This window comes from Rhinopithecus bieti, unplaced genomic scaffold, assembly GCF_001698545.2.
Source record: "Rhinopithecus bieti isolate Rb0 unplaced genomic scaffold, ASM169854v2 scaffold_72467, whole genome shotgun sequence".
NCBI lineage: Eukaryota > Metazoa > Chordata > Mammalia > Primates > Cercopithecidae > Rhinopithecus > Rhinopithecus bieti.
In genome coordinates, this window is record NW_016826821.1 from 76253 (window position 1) to 102576 (window position 26324).

The 26324-nt window shown below is 40.1% G+C and overlaps 1 protein-coding gene across 1 annotated transcript in view; it reads left to right on the forward strand.

Moving 5' to 3' along the window:
- HERC1 (HECT and RLD domain containing E3 ubiquitin protein ligase family member 1) overlaps nucleotides 1-26324 on the forward strand; it is a 239046-nt gene that overhangs the window by 50729 nt on the left and 161993 nt on the right. The window contains 1 exon segment of the mRNA XM_017863682.1: nucleotides 13859-14814. Within this exon segment, the coding sequence (XP_017719171.1) occupies nucleotides 13885-14814 (930 nt within the window). The 5' untranslated portion in view covers nucleotides 13859-13884.

A 26324-nucleotide genomic window follows, 5' to 3' on the forward strand; every position in this document is an offset into this window, starting at 1 on the left:
CCTTCCTCCCTCCCTCCCTCCCTCCCTGCCTTCCTTTTCTTCTTTCATTTTTTTTTTTTTTTGAAACAGGGCTCGCTTGGTCACCCAGGCTGGAGCGACCTGGGTGGCATCATCGTGGCTTACTGCAACCTCCACCTCCTGGGTTCAAGCGATTCTCCTGCCTCAGCCTTCCAAGTAGCTGGGATTACAGGCATGTGCCACCACACCTGGCTAATTTTTGTATTTTTAGTAGAGATGGGTTTCACCATGTTGGCCAGGCTGGTCTCGAACTCCTGACCTTGGGTGATCTGCCCACCTCTGCCTCCCAAAGTGCTGGGATTATAGGCGTAAGCCACCGTGCTGGACCTCAATTTCATTATTGATAATAGTGGTGACAAGTGGGCACTCTTATCTTCTACTTGACTCTAGAGTCAATGCTGCTGATGGTTTTGTTTTGTGATATGTAATTTTAAATCATTTTTAAAAACCTTTTATTCCTGCTTTATTAGTAGATTTTTTATTAGGAATGGATGTTGCAGTTTATCAAGTGTATTTTTCACATCTCAACATAACATGAAATTGGTTAATGTTAATAGATTTTTCTATGTTGAGCCATCATTATATTCCTGGAATGAACCCCTATTAATGTACTTTCTCGTTTTCCTTGCTAATTTTTTTTTTTTTTGAGACGGAGTCTTGCTGTGTTGCCCAGGCTGGAGTGCAGTGGCACGATCTCCTGCCTCAGCCTCCCAAGTAGCTGGGATTACAGGCACTTGCCACCACACCCAGCTCATTTTGTATTTTAGTAGAGATGGGGTTTTACCATGTTGGTCAGGCTGGTCTCGAACTCCTGACCTCAGGTGATCCACCTGCCTCAACCTCCCAAAGTGCTGGGATTACAGGCGTGAACCACTGCGCCCAGCTGCTAATATTTTTAATTGCAGATTTTTATTAATTGTAGATTATGAAATCCACAATTGTGGTAGTATTACAGTTGTACTTTTTGTGCTTCGTTGAGTTTTGGTGTTGTTACTTTATTGACTGCTTAAAAAGAACTGAGACTCTTTGCTCTATGCCCTAAAACATTTAAAGTAGCTTAGGAATTATCTGTTGAAGTCATAATAGATATAATTCTTCCTTAAAACAATCAGAGCTTTGTTTTATTGCAAGTATAGTTTCTTTAAATCTCATTACTGATTTATTTCAGTAGTATTCCAACTATATTATCCCCACTCTCCAATTTACAGTAAACAACTGTCAAATTGGGGTTTTTTGAAATGCATCCTTCATTGAGGGCATATAGGTATCAGATGCTGTGTTAGGTGCAGATAACACTTTTGTTCCCCAAATCAGTCTGACTTGTAATAGATTATAGAATAAAAATCAAAATTCATTTGTTTGTTAACTTTTTCACATTCTGAACTGCTTTCATTTTCCTACAATTTTATATTAGTGTCTTTATGTATTCTAGCTATTCTGATCTACTTCCTATTCTTTAAATGCACTTGAACTTTCTTTCCTTTGAATTCAATTTGATGAAACTGGCTTGTAAGTTTTTTTTTGTGTGTGTGTTTGAGACAGGATCTCACTCTGTCGCCAAGACTGGAGTGCAGTGACACAATACTGGCTCACTGCAGCCTTGACCTTCCGGGCTCAGATGGCCTCCCCAGTAGCTGGGACCACAAGCATGCACCACCACGCCTGGTTAATTTTTTGTATTATTTGTAGAGTGAGGATTTTGCCATATTGTCCAGGTTAGTAATTTTTTTTTTTTTTTTTTTTAAAGAGATGGAGTCTTGCTGTATTATCCAGGAGTGATAATAGTGCACTACAGCCTTGAACTCCTGGACTCAAGTGATCCTCCTGCCTTAGCCTCCCAAGTAGCTGGGACTGTAGACATGTCTGGCTACAGACACTCTGTGTCTGTAGAGTCTGGCTCTGTAGTATTTTGACTCATCAGAGTCATTCTTGATGTAACCAACTTTTTTTGAGTATTTGTTTACCCACCATTGATCTCTCTTCTTTTAGTAACATAACCCTCAGTTCATTTTGGGGAAGCATTAATCTGCCATATATATATTTTTTTAATTTAAATGATTTATTGGTCAGCCATCGTGGCTTATGTCTGTAATCCTAGCACTTCGGGAGGCTGACGTGGGTGGATTACCTGAGGTCAGGCATTCGAGACCAGCCTAGCCAACATGGCGAAACCCCCTTCTCTACTAAAAATACAAAAATTAGCCGGGTGTGGTGGTGCATGCCTGTAGTCCCAGCTCCTCAGGAGGCTGAGGCAGGAGAATCTCTTGAATCCTGGAGGTGGAGGCTGCAGTGAGCCAAGATCATGCCACTGCACTCCATCCTTGGTGACAGAGTGAGACTCCATCTCAAAAATAATAATATAATAATAATAACTTATTGAGGCTGGGGGGGATGGTGGCTCACGCCTGTAATCCCAGCACTTTGGGAGGCCGAGGTGGACGGATCACTTGAGGTCAGGACTTTAAGACCAGCCTGGCCAACATGGTGAAACTCTGTCTCTACTAAAAATGCAAAAATTAGCCGGGCATGTTGGTGGGCGCCTGTAATCCCAGCTACTTGGGAGGCTGAGGCAGGAGAATTGCTTGAATCTGGGAGGCAGAGGTTTGCAGTGAGCTGAGACCATGCCATTGCACTCCAGACTGGGCAACAAGAGTGAAACTGTCTCAATCAGTCAATCAATCAGTCAATAATCGAGTTGAAATTCACATCGTGTACCATTAACCATCTTAAAACGAGCGATTTAGTGGCATTTAGTACTTTCACAGTATTGTGCAACTACCATCTCTATCTAGTTCCAAAACATTTTCATAATTCCAAAGTAAAATACTCACTAACCAGTTTCTCCATTTTCCCTTCCTATCTAGCCTCTGGCAACTACTATTCTACTTTCTATCTGTATGCATTTGGCCATCCTGTACATTTCTTATAAATAGAATCATACAGTATGTAGCATTTTATGTCTGACATCTTTCAATTGGCAGAATGTTTACAAGGCTCAAAGTATAGCATGTATCAGTATTTCATTCCTGTTTATGGCTGATTAATATTCCACTGTATAGATTATACGACATTTTGTTTATTCATTCATATCTTGATGGTCATTTGTGTTGTTTCCACTTTTTGACTATTATGAGTAATGCTCCAATGACTGTTTGTGTACAAGTTTTCAGTTCACTTGGGTATAGATCTGGGAGTTGAATTGTTGGGCCATATGGAAACTCTGTTTTGAAATTTTTGAGATAACACCACCAAACTGCTCTTCACAGCTGTCTTTCCATTCTTCCTTTTTTTATAATTAAAAAAAAAAAAAAAAAAAAAAAAGAAAACAGGATCTTGCTGTGTTGCCTAGCCTGGAGTGTAGTGGCTGTTCTCAGGCACAATCATAGCATACTGCAGCCTCGAACTCCTGGCCTCCAGCAATCCTCCCACTTTAACCTGCTAAGTAGCTGGGACCACAGGCACTCTGCAGTGCATCCAGCTTATCTTTCCATTCTTATTTATAATATTGAGTACCTTATGTTTTGTCTTTTTTTTTCCTTAATTTTGTTAGCTAATTGTTTTCATTTTTTCCACTAAAGAATTATCTCTTGGGCTGGGCATGATGGCTCACACCTGTAATCCCAGCACTTTGGGAGGCCAAAGTGGGAACATTGCCTAAGTCCAGGAGTTCAAGACCAGCCTGGACAACACAGTGAGACCCCAGTCTCTAAAAAAGAAAAAGGAAAATCATCTCTCTGAGATATCAATCCTGTTGTTTTTGAATTTTTCTAATTTACCAATTTCCCTTTTCTTCCCCTTCTGCTTCCCTATTTATTTATTTAGAGACAGGGTATCACTCTGTTGACCAGGCTGGAGTATAGTGGCATGATCTTGACTCACTGCAGCCTTGACCTCCTGAGCTCAAGGGATCATCCCACCTCATCCTCCCAAGTAGTTGGGACCACATCATGCGTTGCCATGCCTGACTAATTTTTTGTATTTTTTGTAGAGATGGGGTTTCTCCATATTGTGCAGGCTGGTCTTGAACTCCTGAGCTCAAGTGATCCGCCCACCTTGGCCTCCCAAAGTGTTGGGATTGCAGGTGTTAGCCAGCATGCCCAGCTTAATGTTCTTATTTTGTTTTTCTATTTTTGAATTGAATTATTAATATATTTAAATTTTTTTTAAGAGACTTGGCTTTATCCTGTTGCCCAGGCTGGAGTGCAGTGGTGCAATCATAGCTCACAGCTTTGAACTTCGGAGCTCAAGCGATCCTCCCTCCCAGGCCTAAGTTGCTGGGACCACAGTCGTGTACTACCATACGCCCAGATAATTTTTAAACATTTTGTCGAGACAGTCTCTTGCTATGTTGCTCAGTCTGGTCTTGAACTCCTGGCCTAAAGCTTCCTCCCACCTGGGCCTCTTAAAATGTTGGGATTGTAGGCGTGAGCCACCACACCTGACTTTCATTTAATTCTTAGTTATGAATGGAGCATTTAAGTCTTTATATATTTATTTGAGTCAACTTTGACTACATTCCCTTTATTTTGATAAATGTTTCCTTTATGTAACTTTCTAGATAATTTGTAACTCCTTTCCCCTTCCTCTCTTTGTTTAAGAAACTTAGTTTCCAAAAATTTAGCTTTTGCCTTGTTTTGGATTTCTTTAAAAATGTTTTTTAAAAATTTGCACTGATAGGCCAGGCGCAGTGGCTCACGCCTGTGATCCCAGCACTTTGGGAAGCCAGGGTGGGCGGATCACCTGAGGTCAGGAGAGCGAGACCATCCTGGCCTACACAGTGAAACCCCGACTCTCCTAAAAGTACAAAAAAAATTAGCTAGGCTTGGTGACAGGCACTTGTAGTCCCAGCTACTTGGGAGGCTGAGGCACAAGAGTCGCTTGAACCCGGAAGGCGGAGGTTGTAGTGAGCCGAGATTGCGCCACTGCACTCCAGCCTGGGTGACAAGAGTGAGACTCCATCTCAAAAAGAAAAAAAAAAATTTGCACTGATAATACATGCACATATAAGAAATTCAAGTTTTTGCAGTGAAGAGCAGATATCTTTCCTACCCCAGCTCCCAGTAACCCAGTTCTCCTTCCCCCAGAGGCAACTAGTGTTCCTAGGTTTTAAAAAAATGTTTTCAGCGTTTATTCCATGCATTTATGAACATGATATATGAATATATAAACCCTTTTTAATATAGGTGTGTTACTGTATAGGAACTATTACAGTATACAGAAACTGCATTTTTTTTTTTAACAGTGTGTCTTGAAGATTGCTTAATTTTAGTTTTGTAAATACTTTTTGGTTTCACTACTTTCTGGCTAGAACTGTGGTCTAAATTATGTGTATACTTTTGAACTATTTGTTGTATAATGGTCAATTTGAAAATATTTTCCACTGGTACTTAAAAAGAACATATTTTAGGATATGCATAATATTTTAGATTAGATTTATCATTTTGGATTACATAGATTACCTCAGGACATCCAGGAAACCTTTGGAAATTTGCTCATATTTTTATGAGTATGAGCATGAGTTTTATTCTTTGGGGAGTCAGGGTCCACAACTTTTATCAGATTCTCAAAGGAATTCATGGTCTACCAATAGATTTAAGGACTGGTGGTTTATATACTGTTGTACTTTGCCTTATTTGTCAAGTACTGGCATATGCCTTAGAGATACTGTGGTTTAGTTCCAGACCACTGCAATAAAACGAAAAGTACAGTATAGCAAATAAATCACAGTAAAGCCAATGTCATAGTAAAGCAAGTCACAGTTTTTTTGGTTTCTCAGTGTATATAAAGGTTATGTGTAGCGTACACTGTAGTCTGTTAAGTGTACAATAGCATTATGTCTAAAAAATGTACGTATCTAAATTAAAAAGTCCTTTTTTTTTTGGCTAAAAAGTGCTGAGAGTCCTCTGAGCCTTCAAAGAGTTGTAATGATTTTGCTCATGGAGGATCTTGCCTTGATGTTGATGGCTTCTGACTGATCAGGATGGTGGTTGCTGAAAGGTTGGGATTACTTTGGCAATTTCTTAAAATAAGACATCAGTGAAGTTTGCTGCATTGATTGGCTCCTCCTTTCATGAATGATTTCTTTGTAGCATGCAATGTTGTTTGATAGCATTTTACCCACAGTAGAACTTCTTTCAAAATTCAAAAGGAGTCAGTCCTCTCTGACTCTGCTACTGCATTATCAATTAAATTTATGTAATATTCTATTCCTTTGTTGTCATTTCAGTAATATTCATAGCATCTTCACCAGGAATATCTTTCATTTCAATAAACTACTTTCTTTGCTTATCCATAAGAAGCACCTCATCCGTTAAAGTTTTATCATGAGATTGCTGCATTCAGTCACATCTTCGGGCTCCGCTTCTAATTCTACTTCTCTTGCTATTTCCATGACGTCTGCAGTTACTTCCTCCACTGAAGTATTGAACTTCTCAAAGTCATCCGTGGGGGTTAGAATCAACTTCTTCCAAGCTCTTGTTAGTATTGATACTTTGGCCTTTTCCCCATGAACCATGGATGCTCTTAATGGCATTTACAATGGTGAATCCTTCCCGGAACATTTTCTATTGACTTTACCCAGATATCAGAGGAATCACTATCTATGGCAGCTGTAGCCTTACAAGATGTATTTCTTAAATAATAAGACTTGAAAATCAAAATGACTTCTTTATCCATGTGCTGCAGAATGGATGTTGTGTTTAGTAGGTATGAACACAACATGAATCTCCTTGTACATCTCCAGTAGAGCTCTTGAGTGACTGGGTGCATTGTCAGTGAACAGCAGTGTTTTGAAAGGAAACTTTTCTCTGAGCTGTAGGTCTGAACAGTGGGCTTAAAATATTTAGTAAATTGTATAGTAAACAGATGTGCTGTCATCCAGGCTTTGTTGTTGCATTTATAGAGCACAGGGAGAGTAGATTTATAATACTTCTTAGGTGCCCTAGGTTTTTCAGAATGTAAAAGAGCATTGGCTTCAACTTTAAGTCCACCAGCTTCATTAGCCCTTAGCAAGAGACTCAACCTGTCCTTTGAAGGCAGTATTGAATTATTTCCAGCTGTGAAAGTCCTAGATGGCATCTTCCAATAGAAGGCTATTTTGTCCACATTGAAAATCTGTTGTTTAATGTAACTACTTTCATCAATTACCTTAGGTAGATATTCTGGATAACTTTCTGCAGCTTCTACATCAGCACTTGCTGCTTCACCTTGCACTTTTATGTTGTGGAGACAGGTTCTCTCCTTAAGCCTCATGAGTGAACCTCTGCTAACTTCAAACAATTCTGCATCTTCCTTACCTCTCTCAGCCTTCATAGAGTTGAAGAGAGGGCCTTGCTCTGGCTTGGGCTTTGGTTTAAGGGCATGTTGTGGCTGGTTTGATATTCTATCCAGACCACTTAAACTTTCTCCGTATCAGGAAAAAGGCGATTTCACTTCTTTATCATTTATGTATTCATTGGAGTGGCTCTTCTGGTTTCTTTAAGAACTTTCCCTTTGCATTGCAACTTGGCTAACTGGCGCAAGAGGCTTAGCTTTTGGCCTGCCTTCCTCACTAAACTTAATCATTTCTGGCCTTTGATTTAAAGGGACATGGTGTCTTCCTTTGTCTTGAACACTTAGAGGCGATTGTAGAGTTATTAGTTGGCCTAATTTCAATATTGTTGTGTCTTAGGCAATAGGGACTCCCAAGGGTAGGGAGACTGGGGAATGGTTGGTTGGTGGGGCAGTCAGAACACATACAATTTGTTGATTAAGTTTGCCGTCTTATATGGGTGTGCTTTGTGGCACCTCCACACAATTACAATAGTAACAATCAAAGCTTACTGATTACAGGTTACTATAACAGTTGTAATAATAATGAAAATTTTGAAATATTGTAAGAATTACCAAAATGTGACACAGTTACATGAAGTGAACATATACTTTTGGAAAAATGACACCAATACACTTGCTCAAATCAGGGTTGTTATAAACCTTCAATTTGTAAAAAAATGTAGTGTCTCTACAGCACAGTAAAGTCAAGTGCCATAAATGAGGTATGGCTGTATTTAAGTCTCTGACTATTACTGTGGTTGCCATTTTTCCTGTATTTTCTGTGGTTTCCTCTTCATTTGTTTTATTACTCTGCTTATACATAAAGGTTTGTGACAGTTTTATCTTATTAGTGATTATACTGTTCATCATTACCAAGTAACCCTTTTTGTCCTATTTATTACCTAATAGATGATACTCTTTTTGGTTGCATTTGTTTGTTATATCATTACCCTACGTTTTATCTTCAGCATTTTGAAATCACTTGTTTTAGATCCATTGCTTATAGACAGGGTATACATTTTAAAAATGATTTACTTATTAGATTTATAGTTATATACATTTAATTTATAGCAGATTATAAATTTTGGGTCATAACTACTTTCATGTATGTTTTGTTCAGTTAGCATATAGATTATTATCATTTCATATCAATCTTTGTCTTTTGGTTTTAATAGGTGAATTTTACAGATGTTGATGTAGTAGCTGTGCTTGGTCTTATAGCTGACCTTTAGTGTCTGTTTTACCATTTTAATACTTGCTTGTTTTCTTCCTTTGTTTCCTGTTGTTAGATGGCGTCTGTTTCTTTGATTCATTTCCTGTTCTATTTTTGTATAATTTTGGAAAATATATGGATTTACCCAGATGACTAGATAGCAGTAATTAACCAGAAATGGAAATGAGGAAATTCCATTCATAGTAATCACAAAATCAGAAATACTTAAGAATCAACAGAAAAGCACAGGACTTATATGAAGAAAATCTAAAATAGGATAGGAACAAATAGAAAGGCACACTTTGTCCTTGGATGAACAAATTTCATAAAAATGTCTATTTTCTGAAAATACATAAATCTAATCAGATTAGAACCTCAGTAGTGTGTTGGAAGGGATGGCATATAATTGAATAAAAATCTTTTGTTTGTTTGTTTGTTTGAAACGGAGTCTCCCTCTGTCACCAGGCTGGAGTGCAGTGGCGTGATCTCGGCTCACTGCAACCTCTACCTTCTGGGTTCAGGCAATTCTCCTGCCTCTCTGCCTCCCAAGTAGCTGGGACTACAGGCGCGCACCACCACAACCAGCTAATTTTTGTATTTTTAGTAGAGGCGGGGTTTCACCATGTTGACAAGGATGTTCTCCATCTCTTGACCTCGTGATCCGCCCGCCTTGACCTCCCAAAGTGCTGGGATTACAGGCGTGAGCTACCGCGCCTGGCCTGAAAAAAATAATCTTAAACTTCTGAGAATTTCCTTACCAGTCATCAGAACATTTATACATTTATAAAGCTATTTTAATCAAGTCGCTGTTGTTGTAAGAATAGACAAGTGGACTGGAATAGAGAATCCAGAAATAGATCCTATTAGTGGTGAAGTGAATTATTTTGTTGTTTAGGTCTTCTATTTTCTTATTTTTGTTCACTTGATCCATGTTGTACTGAGAGTGGTATATTCATGTCTCATGTTATTAGCATTTCTATTTATGTTTCCTTGCATCTCCTGTAGTTTTTGCTTTATAAAAGCTGTTGCTGTGCTATTTTGTTTTAGAATAATGCCTGGCTAATTCTTTTGCTTTTTAAAGTCATTTCATCTCTTTGCTCGGAGGTCTTTAGGATTTTATCTTTATCTTTGAAATCTAATAGTTTTACTAGGCTATTTCTTGGAGTTGATTGTCTGGGTTAATTTTCCCAAGTACCTTGTATATTGATTCAGATTTTTTTTCTGTTTTAGAAAGTTTTGTTGCATTACAGCTATAAAACCAGCTCTGTTTTTGTTTGGTTTGGTTTGTGTTTTTCTTCCTCACGTTTTCCAATAATGTGAATATTACTCTTTTTTTCTTTCCACTTATTTCTCTCTGACCCTTTTGATTTTTCTTTATGTCATTGAGTCTACTCTTCCTTGAACACTTTTATAATTCATTCTTCATTGCTGAGATAATTTTGACTTTTTCTTCATATTTCTTTTCTGAGTTCAGTTACCTCTTTCCCTTTCTTCTTTCCTTTCCTTTTCTTCTTTTTATTCCTTTTGTCTATTTCTGCTTTCAGTTTTGAATTTTGATTCAGGGTTTTCATATCATCATATGTTTCAGTTTATTTAATTTTGTTTGGATTGTTAAACTTTCTTTTGCTTTGTTGTTATCAGGGAATTTCCCTCAATTGATAAATGTGAAATTTAATTTTTTTTTGTTTTCTGCAATAGCTCTGTATGCACTTGAGTTTTCTCATGTTCATTTTTATGATATTGAATATTTTATAATATTCTTAATTGCATTATCTTCAGTCAATATAGCAAAGTCCAAATACAATAGCAGAAATGTTGTTTGTTTTACTTGAGGAAAGGGTTGTTCTGTCTTCAATTTTATGGGTCTATTTTGTCTTGCAGGACACTAAGTATTTCCCCTTTTTCTTCTTTTACCCTTCACCGCTCAGTTGTGAAAGCATATACTTCTCCCTTCCTTTTTGCTTTTTCTTTCCTCTGCATTTCAACAAATGCTTATTTCACACTTGTCTTTTTTAATTGCACCTGCTCTTTTAAACCATGCATTATGCTTTAAATTAAAGGTACTTGAAATCTCTTCCCCGTAGTCTGTGCTCTGATCTGCCCAGATACTTTTCCAGTGTTTTCAGATGCGGTGTGGATTTAATCTTTCTGGGAGTCACTACAAATCATTTTTAGGCGCCTTCACTAGCCTTTCTCCTCTGTCTTTTCTGCAGTTTTTCTTAGTCTGCCTTTGCTTGCCACAAAGCCTTGTGGGTGGATGGAGGTGAAAGCATGTACCCTGAATTGGTTGACTTTTTCTCTTTTTATTTACAATTATTTGCAATTTGGTATTCTGTGTCTTCAAGTTATGCTACAGTTGTGGTTTGGTATAGAATTTAATTTTTCCTTCTTGTTTTTTTACTGTTTGGGGATGAAATTTTGGGCAGATAGCTGTGCAGCTGCCATTGCCTTCAACTATGTAGAAGTCCTGGATTACTTAATAAATGGTGGTGGCATAACTAGCCTTCTACCTGGAAACAATAAAATTGGACTCAACCTGTGCTATATAGAGTGTATTAAACTTCCAGATGAATGTAGAATTTATTTTAATTCCAGATGGACTAAAGACTCAGGTGTTTTCTTAAAAAAAAACTCTCAAGAATATCAAGGTGGTTTTTATACAGGTGCTGATAATCTAGAATTCATGTGGCATCTGGGTGTGAGAGTGGGGCAGGGATACTCTTTTGACCAAGAATGGAAAACAGAAGCTATAAAATAAAAGATGTGTGTGTTTGTAAAAGATAGATTTAGAAGAAATATTTACAGTGTTGAGGACAGACTGTGATAAAATACGAAAAACTTTTACAAGTTGACAAGATAACAAAATAGGAAAATGCATGAGTAAGTATTTCCCAGAAGAGCGTATCCAGATGACCAACAAACTTAAGATGTTCAGATTTATTAGTAATCAGGGAAATACAAATTAGAATAACAACGTATCCCTGTACAGCTATTAAGCCTTCCAAATTTAAAAGAGCACAATTACATATGGCTTATGTGGGAAGGGATGGAGGTAAATAAGGCACTTTTATGTCCTCTGCACAATGCTGGTGTTTAATACCAAATGAAGTCAGGGTGGGGTGGAGGATCATGATTTCCCCCTCCTCAGTGCATACTTTCCGAGTATCTTAGGAACATGAATTAAGCATAGTAATCATAAACTTGTGAAGGCAAGTGTCATCAGATTTTATATTTAGAATTTAACAGGGCATATTGAGAAATGAGAAACTCCTTTTAATTACTGTAGTCTGGAATCTTTATCACTGGAGTGCTTTCTTGATGATCTGCCTATATCATGAAAACTAAATTCCCTTCGGTGATTGAGGATCTTTCTCTATTACCAGCTATCATAAGTGACATTCTGGGGACTTGCTTGAGAGATACCTTCCCTGCAATATTTTGTAATTAAAAATTTTGTGTATATATAAAAAATATATATCAATGCATCTTATTTCTGATGCATTTCAAAATAAATTACAGATGTCTATTTACTTCCCTCAAGTATACTTTAGCTTGCATATCATTAACTATTCAGTATTTGTTGAGGTAAAGTTTACATGCAATGCAATGTAAAAATCTCAAGTGCACTTTCACTGAGTTTTTTAATTTTTGTTTTCTTATGTAGAGACGAGATCTCACTGTGTTGTCCAGGCTGGTCTCGAACTCCTGAGCTCAAGCAGTCCTCCTGCCTTGGCCTCCCTCAGTGTTAGGATTAAAGACGTGAGCCACCATGCCCAGCCCACTAGGTTTTAACAAATGTACAACCTGTGTATTCCACACCAGTATTGAGACATAGAATATTACCTCAAGAAGTGTCCTCAAGCTCCTCACAGTCAGTTCATGCCATCACCCTCTAGAGGCAGCCACTATTTTGATTGAAGTATTTTTATGGACTTATGTTTTGTTTTGGATAAATCTTTAGGAGAGGAATTTTTGGGTCATAGGGTTAGATATATGTTTCGTTTTATGAGAAACTGCCAGACACCTTTCCAAAGTGGGTATTCCATTCCACAATTATGAGTCCCAAAGTTTTTGGCCCAGGGAAGTAGAAGGATGGAGTTACCATTTATTAAGAGGAAGAAGTCTGTAGGAGGGACAGGTTTGGGTGGGGTAGTGGTAGTGGTAGATTAGGAGCTCAGTTTTGGATATGTTAATTTTGAGATATCCAGCCATAACCGAAACTGTTCGATAGCCATGTGGAGGGGCCAAGTAGGCAATTGTGTATATGAATTTGGAGTTAGGGAGAAGGCCTGGGTTGGAGATAAAAATTTGGGAGTCATCAGCATGTAGAACCCACTGTTACACTGACAGTGGAATCAGAACTGAATGGAAAAGGTACATCTAAAGAAATTACTGTTTTTTGTTTGTTTGTTTGTTTGTTTGTTTGTTTGTTTGTTTTTTGAGACGGAGTCTCGCTCTGTCGCCCAGGCTGGAGTGCAGTGGCCGGATCTCAGCTCACTGCAAACTCCGCCTCCTGGGTTTACGCCATTCTCCTGCCTCAGCCTCCCGAGTAGCTGGGACTACAGGCGCCCGCCACCTCGCCTGGCTAGTTTTTTTTGTATTTTTTAGTAGAGACGGGGTTTCACTGTGTTAGCCAGGATGGTCTCGATCTCCTGACCTAGTGATCCGCCCGTCTCGGCCTCCCAAAGTGCTGGGATTACAGGCTTGAGCCACCGCGCCTGGCCAGAAATTACTGTTTTTTAAAATAAACTTTGTATTTTGGAATTTTAGATTTACAGAAAAGTTGCAAAGATGGTACGGTTTCCATATACCCTTCACCCATTTATCCCTAATGTTAATATCTTAGTAGATAACCATAGTACATTTATCAAAGCTAAAATAGTAACATTCGTACAGTGCCATGAACCTCCAGACTTTTTTTTTTTTTTTTGAGAGAGAGAGCCTTGCTCTGTTGCCCAGGCTAGAGTGCAGTGGTGCAATCTCGGCTCACTGCAACCTCCGCCTCCCAGGTTCAAGCGATTCTCCTGCCTCAGCCTCCCAAGTAGCTGGGTCTAGAGGTATGTGCCACCATGCCTGGCTAATTTTTGTATTTTTAGAGATGGGGTTTCATCATGTTGGCTAGGAACATCTTGAACTCTTGGCCTCAAGTGATTGGCCTGCTTCGGCCTCCCAAAGTGTTGGGATTACAGGCTTGAGCCACCGCATCCGGTTGCATTTCACCAGTTTGAAATAATTAATTGTAATGTAAGATGAAATTTTAGAACATTTTATGAATCCTCTGTATGTTTTTGACTGTTTTCTCTTCTCCCTTTGCAGGACTAATGGCTGAAGGATAAATCAACATGGCAACTATGATTCCACCAGTGAAGCTGAAATGGCTTGAACACTTGAACAGCTCCTGGATTACAGAGGACAGTGAATCTATTGCTACAAGAGAGGGAGTTGCTGTTCTGTATTCTAAACTGGTTAGCAATAAGGAAGTAGTACCTTTGCCCCAACAAGTTTTATGCCTCAAAGGACCACAGTTGCCAGACTTTGAACGTGAGTCTCTTTCAAGTGATGAGCAGGACCACTATTTGGATGCTCTTCTTAGCAGCCAGCTAGCATTGGCAAAGATGGTGTGTTCGGATTCCCCATTTGCTGGGGCACTTAGAAAACGACTGCTTGTACTCCAGCGTGTCTTTTATGCACTTTCTAATAAATACCATGACAAAGGCAAGGTGAAGCAGCAGCAGCATTCTCCAGAGAGCAGTTCTGGGTCAGCAGATGTCCATTCTGTTAGTGAACGCCCCCGGTCAAGCACTGATGCACTTATAGAAATGGGTGTTCGAACTGGTCTAAGTTTATTATTTGCACTTCTAAGACAAAGTTGGATGATGCCTGTGTCAGGACCTGGTCTCAGTCTTTGCAACGATGTTATTCATACTGCAATTGAAGTTGTGAGCTCTTTACCACCATTATCATTAGCAAATGAAAGCAAGATTCCTCCTATGGGCTTGGACTGCTTATCGCAAGTAACAACGTTTCTTAAAGGAGTAACTATTCCTAATTCTGGGGCAGACACTTTAGGTCGTAGATTAGCTTCTGAGTTGCTGCTTGGTTTGGCAGCTCAACGAGGTTCATTACGGTATCTTCTTGAATGGATAGAAATGGCTTTGGGAGCCTCAGCGGTTGTACATACCATGGAGAAAAGCAAACTACTCTCAAGCCAGGAAGGAATGATCAGCTTTGACTGCTTTATGACCATATTAATGCAAATGAGGCGTTCTTTGGTACGTACTATAAATCTCAACTTTAAAGCTCATAACAGTTTTAGGAAAAGTCAATGAAGTTTTTAATGAATTGGTGGTAACAGTGAATGATTTGAGACTTTGGTGGTTGTTGAGTTAAATATTTCATATACTTGGAGTGAAGAAACTTTTATGCATGTTAGTATATGTGGTTGGTACAGTGTTGAGACTACTGTATCAGGAGTCAGGTTTGTAGTTTTAGCTTTCTGAATTCTCATATGAACTAGGAAATTCATCTAACTTTATGTTTTAGCAGACTTATGAAAAATGAGATATTTTGGCTAGTGATCAGGAGGTCTTTAGTAAAAAAACCTTATTTTCATCTTTCCCAATTTATATTAAACATTTACTACATGCCAAGTACTATTCTAGGCCCTGGGGCTACAGCCTTGGGGATACGGTTTCTGCCTCCATGGAGCTAACAGCCTAGTAGAGGAGTCAGATAATAAATACATAATTTCAGGTAGTGAAAAATTCTAAGAAAAATAAAAGAGGGAAAGGGAATAGAGACTGGTAGACTTAGGACAGAGGTTGGGAGGTGAAAAGTTGCTGTTTTAGTTAATGTGGTCAGGGAATGACTGAGTTGTGACATTAGAGTAGAGACCTGAATGAACGGAAGTGATGAGCTAAGCAAAGCTCTGTGAAGAGCGTGTTGTCAGGGGAAATTATTTGACTATCATAACCTTGGATACTACATTAAAGAATAAATAATAAAATAGTGGAGTGTAATCAATGTCAAGAATTTGTAAGACTGAAAAACTAAGAATAAAAATTCAAATGTTAAAATACAAATTTAGGCTGGGTACGGTGGCTCATGCCTGTAATCCCAGCACTTTGGGAAGCTGAGGAGGGTGGATCACTTGAGGCCAGGAGTTCAAACCCAGCCTGGCCATCATGGTGAAACCCCGTCTCTACTAAAAATACAAAGATTAGCCAGGTGTGGTGTTGTGCGCCTATAATCCTAGCTACTTGGGAGGCTGAGGCAGGAGAATCGCTTGAACCCGGGAGACGGAGGTCACAGTGATCAGAGATCATGCTGCAGCATTCCTGGGCAACACAGCAAGAATCTGTCTCAAAAACAAAATAAAAATTAAAATACAAATTTAAAATATTAAGACTCAAACACTTAAAAGCTGACTTATTTTTAATTAGGTTACATTGATCAGTCTTTTTTGTTTTCCCCCAAGATGGAGTTTCACTCTTGTTGCCCAGGCTGGAGTACGATGGCGTGATCTCAGCTCACTGCAACCTCTGCCTCCCAGGTTGAAGCGATTCTCCTGCCTCAGTCTCCCGAGTAGCTCGGATTACAGGCGTGCACTACCATGCCCGGCTAATTTTTGTACTTTTAGTAGAGACGGGGTTTCACCATGTTGGCCTTGGCTGGTCTCGAACTCCTGACATCAGGTGATCTGCCCACCTTGGCCTCCCAAACTGCTGGGATTACAGGTGTGAGCCACCACACCCGGCTTACATTGATTAGTCTTTAAGGTATCCTTTGTTACCAGGTATCAACCAACAAATCTATTTAGTTAAAATAACTAAAAATGTCACTTATAAATGATATATATGTATTTCAAGTCTCCCCCTACTCCCAACAAGTAGAAAGCTTTTGGACAGGAGTGTCTCATAAAAACCAATTATATTGAATTTATTTTCAAACCAGGGACATTTAAGTTTTCACCTACTTTGTTTTTTGCATTTATGAACTGAATGGTAAATATTGGGTCATTTTTTACCATTTTATCATAGGTAAGTGCTTGGGGATTTTAGATCATAAGATCTATGAAAATTTGAATTTCTTACTGTTACATAAAAATAAAGAAAAGCATGCCATGCTTTGTTTGAGATATGGAATGTTGACATGGGTTCTGTACTCTTCACTTGAGGTGCCCAGGGATGCAATGATGTAATTAAAAAGGCTTTAGGGACCAGCTCTGGGAGGCACGTAGGCCTCTTTGGGTTTTCTTATTCAATATTCAAATCCTCTCACTTGCACATGTTTTTCTAACTTTGTTTTCTGATTCTTAATGCTTTCTGGTAACATCCTCTTATGTTATACTCCTTTCAAGTCTGTCAAGCCATTTAATGACCTAAAATAATGTATCTATTCATGGTCACATGTTAATATTTCTGTAAGAAGTCACTTAATTCCTCATTTTACGGGCTATTTATTTTGCAGTACCTTTGTTACAAAAAAGATATTAATCATTGCACAATATAGTTATATGATTAAATGGTTGCCAATGGTGTGTTTGAACAAAATGCTAGTTACCTTGAGGCAGAAGCCTCTTCCTCAAGGACTTTACCTTCTAAGGTCTTATTCTACAATATTCCTCCTTAATGGGAAGAGGGTACCCCAGGAAACTAGATTTCTTTTGTCAGTGTCCATTTAGCCTCATTGTCTAGGCTTGTATGCATATTTGATAATTGACTGGATAGTTTAAATATTCCCCCCCCCCCTTTTTTTTTTGAGATAGAGTTTTGCTCTTGTTGCCCAGGCTGGAGTGCAGTGGCGTGATCTCGGCTCACTGCAACCTCCGCCTCCTGGGTTCAAGCGATTCTCCTGCCTCAGCCTCCCGAGTAACTGGGACTAGAGGCCCCTGCCACCAACCCCAGCTAATTTTGTTTTTGTATTTTTAGTAGAGATGGAGTTTCCATGAAGGCCTACCTTAAAGTAGATCTAAAATAATTTTTTTTTTTTTAATTACTGGATTTCCAGTTTTCTTTCTCCCTAGCCTCTCATTCTCAGACAAAATAGCAAATTCACTAGTCAGGGAGGTGCCTCCCTCCTTCCCCTCTATGGCCATACCCGATAATATAGCTCCTTATTGGGGCAGACATGCCTCTAAAAAACTAGATTGCTGGCTGGGTGCGGTGGCTCACGCCTGTAATCCCAGCACTTTCGGAGGCCAAGGCAGGCAGATCACCTGAGGTCAGGAGTTTTGAGACAAGCCTGGCCAACGTGGTGAAACCCTGTCTCTACTAAAAATAAAAAAATTAGCCGGGCATGATGGCAGGTGCCTGTAATCCCAGCTACCTGGGAGGCTGAGGCAGGGAGAATTGCTTGAACCTGGGAGGCGGAGGTTGCAGTGAGCTGAGATTGCACCATTGCACTCCAGCCTGGGTGACAGACCAAAACTGTCTCAATAAAAAAACAAAAACAAAACAAAAAACTAGATTGCTTTTCTCAGAATTCCAGATCTACTCTGGGGAGGAATATATGTTTGACTTAATTTAGCTCTCTCAAAGCCACCTCAGGCCTACGTTAGATTGAATTTTAATTAAATCTCAGATTGGTTTTAAGGGAAAGGAATGGTTATTAAACTGAATTATGTATTTGTTATTTCTTCTTGCACAGTCAGTGATAGTATTTGATGCTTTTTGTCTCCAGAACCCATGTTTCTTTTCTTTTCTTTTTTTTTTTTTTTGAGGTAGAGTCTTGCTCTGTCACCCAGGCTAGAATGTAGTGGTGTAAACTTTGGCTCACTGCAACCTCCGTCTCCCGGGTTCAAGCTATTCTTGTGCCTCAGCCTCCTTAGTAGCTGGGTTTACAGGCACTTGCTACCATGCCTGGCTAATTTTTGTATTTTTAGTAGAGACGGGGTTTCCCCATGTTGGCCAGGCTGGTCTCGAACTCCTAACCTCAGGTGATCTACCTGCCTCAGCCTCCCGTAGTGCTGGGATTACAGGCGTGAGCCACCGTGCCCAGTCTAGAACCCGTGTTTCTTATACTTTACTGTTGTCTGAGAACTAGGAAATTTGTAGAGCCTCTTCTGATTACACTAGACCCCAACCTGACCTGATCCTCCCTGTCTTGAATTTCTCTATCCTTGAGTAACTGGTCCAGAACTTATCTCCAAGCTATAAATTAGAGGGAGAGACACATAACCATCTTTTTTTTTTTTTGAGATGGAGTCTCGCTCTGTTGCCCGGGCTGGAGTGCAGTGGCACTCAGATCTCAGCTCCTGATCTCAGCTCACTGCAAGCTCCGCCTCCCAGGTTTACGCCATTCTCCTGCCTCAGCCTCCCGAGTAGCTGGGACTACAGGCGCCCGCCACCTCGCCCGGCTAGTTTTTTGTATTTTTTTAGTAGAGACGGGGTTTCACCGTATTAGCCAGGATGGTCTCGATCTCCTGACCTCGTGATCTGCCCATCTTGGCCTCCCAAAGTGCTGGGATTAGCCACCGTGCCCGGCCACATAACCATCTATTGAGTATCTGGTACAAGACCTAACAAAAATAAATTCAATCTGTAAATTATATTTACTTGTGTGATTCTTAATCTCTGCTGCCCACACATATATAATGAGTTTGGTGGGAACACACAATGTATTCATTAACTTACATGAGAATAGGGAAGTAATCTCAGTGTACATCTTCAAATTATAAAAAATAACCACATGTATGCCATTCGCCTTTGATGCCACTAGGTGTTTACTGCACATGGGGTGCCAGATACTGCTAGGTACTGGGTTAAAAAGATGAATAAACTTTGTAGCATCCATCTCTTTAGGCAGCCCACAGTGTAATGAAAGAGGGATGAACAGACATTTTAAATTAATGATAATGGGCTATAGTAGAAGTCTGTACTGGGAGGAGATGATGGGATGAAAGAAGAGGGCGGGAGGCAAAGGGGCAGAAAATGTCTTATGGAGGAGGTACCCCTGAAGTTAGTTGAAAAGTAGGAGGAATTTGCCAGCAATTGTGAGGCGTGTGTGTCAGGGGAGCTGGAGAAGTTTTCAGATGAGAGGCTCACAAAGCAGTTGAGGTGTGGGAAAGAAAGCCCCAGGATGTATGGAATGGAATGAGATGAGATTGAGGCTGCAAGCTAGGCAGGGCTCTGTATCCCATGCTATAGGCTTTGGGGACTTGATCCCATCCATATGCAATGTGGAGTTACTGAAGCAATTCTGAGTACAAACAACCAGAATGGAAGGAAATGTACTCCATCTAGTCTTATGTCTTTGAATATCTTAAGGAGACAAATGTGGGGGAAAAATTGTTATTTTGTATAGTAGATAAGAAGAAGGTAACTAAAGACCTGTGAAACCAAAAATTTTGTTTTATTTTATTATTATTATTTTTTGAGACAGAGTCTTGCTCTGATGCCCAGGCTGGATTGCAGTGGCATGATCTCGGCTCACTGCAACTTCCACCTCCCGGGTTCAAGCAATTCTCCTGCCTCAGCTTCCCAAGTAGCTGGGATTACAGGTGCCTGCCACCATGCCTGGCTAATTTTTTTGTATTTTTAGTAGAGATGGGGCTTCACCATGTTGGCTAGGCTGGTCTCGAACTTCTCCTGACCTCAGGTGATCTGCCTCCCTCAGCCTCCCAAAGTGCTGAGATTACAGGCGTGAGCCACCATGCCCGGCTTATTTTTTTGAGATGGAGTTTAGTTCTTGTTGCCCAGGCTGGAGTGTAATGGTGTGATCTTGGCTCAGTGCAACCTCTGCCTCCCAGGTTCAAGCAGTCCTCCTGCCTCAGACTCCTGAGTAGCTGGGACTACAGATATGTACCACCATGCCCATCTAATTTTTGTATTTTTAGTAGAGATGGGGTTTCACCAAATTGTCCAGGCTGGTCTCGAACTCCTGACCTCAGGTGATCTGCTCACCTCAGCCCCCCAAAGTGCTGGGATTATAGGCGTGAGCCACCACAACCTGGCCCCCAAATTTAGTTTAATTTCCAGTTTATTTTTGGACCATTTAACTTTCTATCTTGTTGACAATGTGAACAAATGAAGTTATACATTTAATGGGCTATATTTTTCAAAATTTATTTTCTCTAAAATGCCCAGCTTTAGCCCTGTTTTTTTTTTCCCCAGTATATTTACAAAATACACTAAGAATTCTGTGTAGAATGTGTGTGTGTTTTTTTTTTTTTGGAAACAGTCTCACTCTGTCATCCAGTCTGGAGTGCAGTGGCAAAATCTTGGCTCACCTCCCGCCTCCCGGGTTCAAGCAGTTCTCCCTGCCTCAGCCTCACAAGTAGCTGGGATACAGGCGCCCGGTACCACACCCGGCTGATTTTTATATTTTTTAGTAGAGACGGGGTTTTACCATGTTGTCCAGCTGGTTTTGAACTCCTGACCTCAGGTAATCCAACCACATAGACCTCCCAAAGTGCTGGGATTACAAGTGTGAGCCACGATGCCCGGCCTGTGTAGAATGAGTTTTAGATGTGTCTTTAATCATAATTGACTGAAGCTGGAGTAGACTTATCCTTAAATACTGACTTTTTTGGGAAGAAATTAACAACAGTTATTACAGTGTTGGTAGGATATTTTGTTGGTTTGGTGTTGTTACATTTGGCAGTCATTTATTAAAGGCTCCCAGTATTTTCTCTTCTTTCTCAATATATATACATAATGCAAAATAATAATTATTGCTATCCGTTTGGAGATCTTACTATGTAGTGAGAACTGTGCTAAGCATGTTTTGCACATAATTTCAGTTAATTATGTAACAGCTCTAAATGTTGTGGGCATCATTCCCGTCTCAAGATGAGACCCTTTCAGTCAGAGCCAGTAAGTGATGGAGCCTAGATTTAAACCCAAGTTTACCACTAAAAACTTTATGCTATTTTCAGCATTTTTCTCCATACTGTAGAAAGGCATAAAAGAGGGATCATGATAGCCCTGGTGTCAGCTCCTAGAAAGGTGCATCAGTCTACTTATCTGTTTTCGTTTTGGTAATCACTAGAGGTGGCTTTTAGATAATGAAGCCACAGATCACAATTGCGTTTTTTCTCAGAAATGCTTCACAGCTAATTAGGGAATTTGGAGAGGTTGCAACCAAGTATTTGTTGGTGTAGCAACATGTTGTATGTCTAGGGACTAGTTACTTTTAAACACTTAGCTTCTGGTATGATTCCATACCTGAGTCTGGACTCTGAAGCCTTACTACTCAAAGTGTGAGCCACAGACAATAGCATTGGCATCACCTGCATTTGTTAGAAATGCAGAATCTTAGGCTTCTTCTATACTTAACTGATTAGGATCTGTATTTTAACAAGATCACCAGGTAATTCGTGTCAACACTGAAATTTGAGAAGCACTATCCTAAATAATTAAAAAGAAAAACTGACTTGGCAGCAGCAGGTTAATAGCAGATGACCCAACAATAAGAGAAACAGTCAAATAGAATCACAGATCTGAAGACAATGAGCAATGTGCTGGGATTGGAAGGCTCTGATTAGCTAGCATAGTTATTGAAAGCTATCTGAGAAGTGAGGGATTTGGGACAGCTGAAGAGAATAATTAAGAATAATGATTATTAATGGGGTGGGGTGATAATAGAGATTATGACAATAGGAAACTTTACCTAGTAAATTTATAAATATCTTAGAGAGGCCAGGCACGGTGGCTCACGCCTGTAATCCCAGCACTTTGGGAGACCAAGACGGGCGGATCATGAGGTCAGGAGATCGAGACCATCCTGGCTAACACGGTGAAACCCCGTCTATACTAAAAAAAAAAAGTACAAAAAAAAAAAAATTAGCCGGCCGTGGTGGCAGGCACCTGTAGTCCCAGCTACTCCGGAGGCTGAGGCAGGAGAATAGCGTGAACCCAGGAGGCGGAGCTTGCAGTGAGCCAAGAACGCGCCACTGCACTCCAGCCTGGGTGACAGAGCGAGACTCCATCTCAAAAAATAAATAAATAAATAAATAAATAAAATAAAAAAATAAAGATCTTAGAGAAAAGGAAGCTATACGAAGAGCCCGAAGATGAAACTTCTCTGCAGCTTTGCTGGGGTGAGGAGAGTGGTGTGAAAGTCAGTCATTCGCATGGACTTCATCATAGCAGCTTTTGAAGGCCGAGGGGGAACTTGTTAGATGACAAAAAAGTTCTGCCACGTAATAGTCGGCTTTTGGGAGGACTCTCCAAAGTGACTGACATTTCAGTGATTTGAGGGTAGCAGGATATTTGCTGTGTTGTTTTGTTTTTGAGATGGAGCCTCGCTCTTGTCTCAATGTCGCAATGGCGTGATCTCAGCTGTCTGCAACCTCTGTCTCCTGGGTTCAAGTGATTCTCCTGCCCCAGCCTTCCCAGTAGCTGGGACTACAGGTACACACCACCACGCCCAGCTAATTTTTTGTAGTTTTAGGAGAGACGGGTTTCACTATGGTCAGGCTGGTCTCAAACTCCTGACCTCAGATGATTCACCTGCCTCGGCCTCCCAAAGTGCTGGGGATATTTGCTTTTTTAATAATTTGCAATTATGTATAGTTTATCTGCCCAGTAGATACAGATTGATGTAAATTTTACCATTGTTTTATTTACCTGATGGAATAGAAAAAGGATAGATGAATATATAGAGCAACTTAAAACCTATAGGCTGGGTGCAGTGGCTCACACCTGTAATCCCAGCACTTTGGGAGGCCGAGGTGGGTAGATTGCCTGAGGTCAGGAGTTTGAAACCAGTGTGGCCAACATGGTGAAACCGCATCTCGACTAAAAATACAAAAAAATTAGCTGAGCATGGTGGCGTGCGCCTGTAATCCAGCTACTCGGGAGGCTGAGGCAGGGGAATTGCTTAAACCCGGGAGGTGGAGGTTGCAGTGAGCCAAGACTGAACCACTGCACTCTAGCCTGGGCAACAGAGCAAGACTCTGTCTCAGAAAACAAAACAAAACAAAACACAAACACACACAAATGAAAAACCTATAAAACTTCAGTGTAGGCCAGGCACGGTGGCTCATGCCTGTAATTCCAGCACTTTGGGAGGCCCAGGTGGGCGGATCACCTGAGGTTGGGAGTTGGAGACCAGTCTGAACCAACATGGAGAAACCCTGTCTCTGCTAAAAATACAAAATTAGCTGGGCGTGGTGGTGCATGAATGCCTGTAATCCCAGCTACTCAGGAGACTGAGGCAGGAGAATCACTTGCATCTGGGAGGTGGAGGTTATAGTGAGCCGAGATCGTGCAGTTGCACTCCAGCCTGGACGACAAGAGCGAAGCTCCATCTCAAAAACAAAACAAAACAAAAACACACAAAAAAACCAACCTTTAGTGTATTACAAAACTTAAAAAATTCTAAGTAAGTGTCATTAATAGTTAATAAGCTTTATTAATGTGCTGTTTTTTGTTTTGAGATGGAGTCTTACTCTGTCACCTAGGCTGGAGTGCAGGGGTGCGATCTGCAACCTCCGCCTCCTGGGTTCAAGCTATTCTCCTGCCTCAGCCTCTCAAGTAGCTGGGATTACAGGCACATGCCACCATGCCCTGAGAATTTTTGTATTTTTAGTAAAGACAGGGTTTTATCGTGTTGCCCAGGCTGGTCTCAAACTCCTGACCTCAAGTGAACTGCCTGCCTCAGCCTTCCAAAATGCTGGGATTACAGGTGTGAGCTACTGCGCCTGGCCAATATGCTTTTAATGATATTAATTTTAATTACTAATATATAATATATAACTAACATAAATCAGCACCGATCAGATTAATCGGATTAATGTTGATGAAGTTAATGTTTGTTTGACGTATATAATTATATTAATAGTATAAATACAATTTAATATTTATTAATAGTTAATAAGCCTTAATAATAATAAACTTTATTAATAGATCCTGAGGTGGGAGGATCACTTGAGCCCGGGAGGTCGAGGCTATAGTGAGTTATGTAAACCAAAAAGTATCTGAGACAGGTCTCAAATCAATTTAGGTTTGTCAAGGTTAAGGACAATACCTGGGAGATGAGTGTAAACCAAGAAGTTTCTGAGACAAGAAATTGATCTTTCTCAGTTTAGAAAGCCATTGCACTCCAGCCCGGGCGACAAGAGCGAAACTCTGTCTCATAAATAAATAAATAAAGTTTTATTTTGCCAAGGTTAAGGACGTGCCTGTGACAGAGCCTCAGGAGGTCCTTGTGGCAGGTGCTCGAGGCGGTTGGGGTACAGCTTGCCTTTATACATTTTAGGGAGACATAGTATATCAGTCAATACATGTAAGATCTTATTGGTTTGATCTGAAAGGATGGGAGGTCAGGGGGCTTCCAGGTCTTTGGTAGATTTAAACATTCTGATTGGCAGTTGGTTGAAAGAGTTAGTAGAAAGGAATGTGTGGGTTACAATAAGGGGTTGGGGAGAGGTAGGTTTTATCATGCAGTTCCAAGCCTCCAAGTAGCAGACTTAGAATAGACTGTAAATGATTTTTTCAGACTTAAGGTCTGTATTGATGGGTGTAATGCTGGATGGGTATAATGAGGCGTGTCCAATCTCCCACTTCCCGTCCTGGCCTGAAACAGTTCTTCAGGTAAAAGTTTAGAGTGCCCTCCCATAGGAGGGAGTCCATTCAGATGGTTGCTGGGGGCTTTTGTATTTTAGTTTTGGTTTACAGAGATCTGTGCGTTTCTACAAAGGTGATATTGAGGGCTTCACTATTTAAAGGGGAGAAGCAGGCTGGAGGGGAAAAAAGGAGGGTATGGTCACATTACTGAATCCACAAATTGCAAGAGAAAAGGAGCAGAATAGTGGAATTACGTATTTCTCTGGTGCTCAGTAGATAGGCATTTTATATAAGATAAGGTGAACATAGTGAGGATATTCACCCTTTCATCAGTAGCTCTCTGCTTTGGAACAAAAGGAAAGGCAGCTTCTTGCATAAGTCAGCCTTCAGCTTAATTTTTTTCTTTTGTCAGGGTGCATTGGAGTCTCAGGTTTTTATTTCCTTTTCACAGCAATAATCTTTGCCACTGAATTCCAGCCTTGGCAACAGAGCAAGACCCTGTTTCAAAAATAAATAAATAAATCCGTAAATAAATATTAAAAAAAAAAAAAAAAAAACAGGGTTACGCTGGGCATGGTGGCTCCTGCCTGTAATCCCAGCACTTTGGGAGGCTGAGGCGGGCAGATCACCTGAGGTCAGGGGTTCGAGACCAGCCTGGCCAACATGGTGAAACCCGTCTCTACTAAAAATACAAAAATTAGCTGGGCATGGTTGTGCAGGCTTGTAATCCCAGCTACTTGGGAGGCTGAGGCACAAGAATCACTTGAATCCGGGAGGTGGAGGTTGCAGTGAGCTGAGGTTGTGCCAATGCACTCTAGCCTGGGCGACAGAGTGAGAATCCGTCTCAAAAAAAAAAAAAAAAAAAAAAAAAAAAAAAAAAACACCTTAGAGTTAGGTGTAAATACTGTGGACATTTGAAGACGTTAGTTGGAATTTTGTACTTGGTCCAAAATATGCATTTTTAAATTATTATTTTGGAATCATGTTACTTAAAATAGCCTGATTTGAAAATCACAGAATCTTAGAGTTGGATGAGATCTTGTGGGTTATCTAAGTCAGTCTTTCTTCCCCTGTAGAGGATATACTTTTCTGTGATGTATCTGTGAAGAGATAATTTAGAATACAGTTATTTTTACAATATAGTATCCTTTGAAATAAAGCCACTGATGAAAATTTCACAATTATATGATGGATAAATTATAGAAAGAACTTGACATTTGTGCTCGGATATGGAAATTTGAGGGACAATGGATATTTAGTTCACTTTCTGA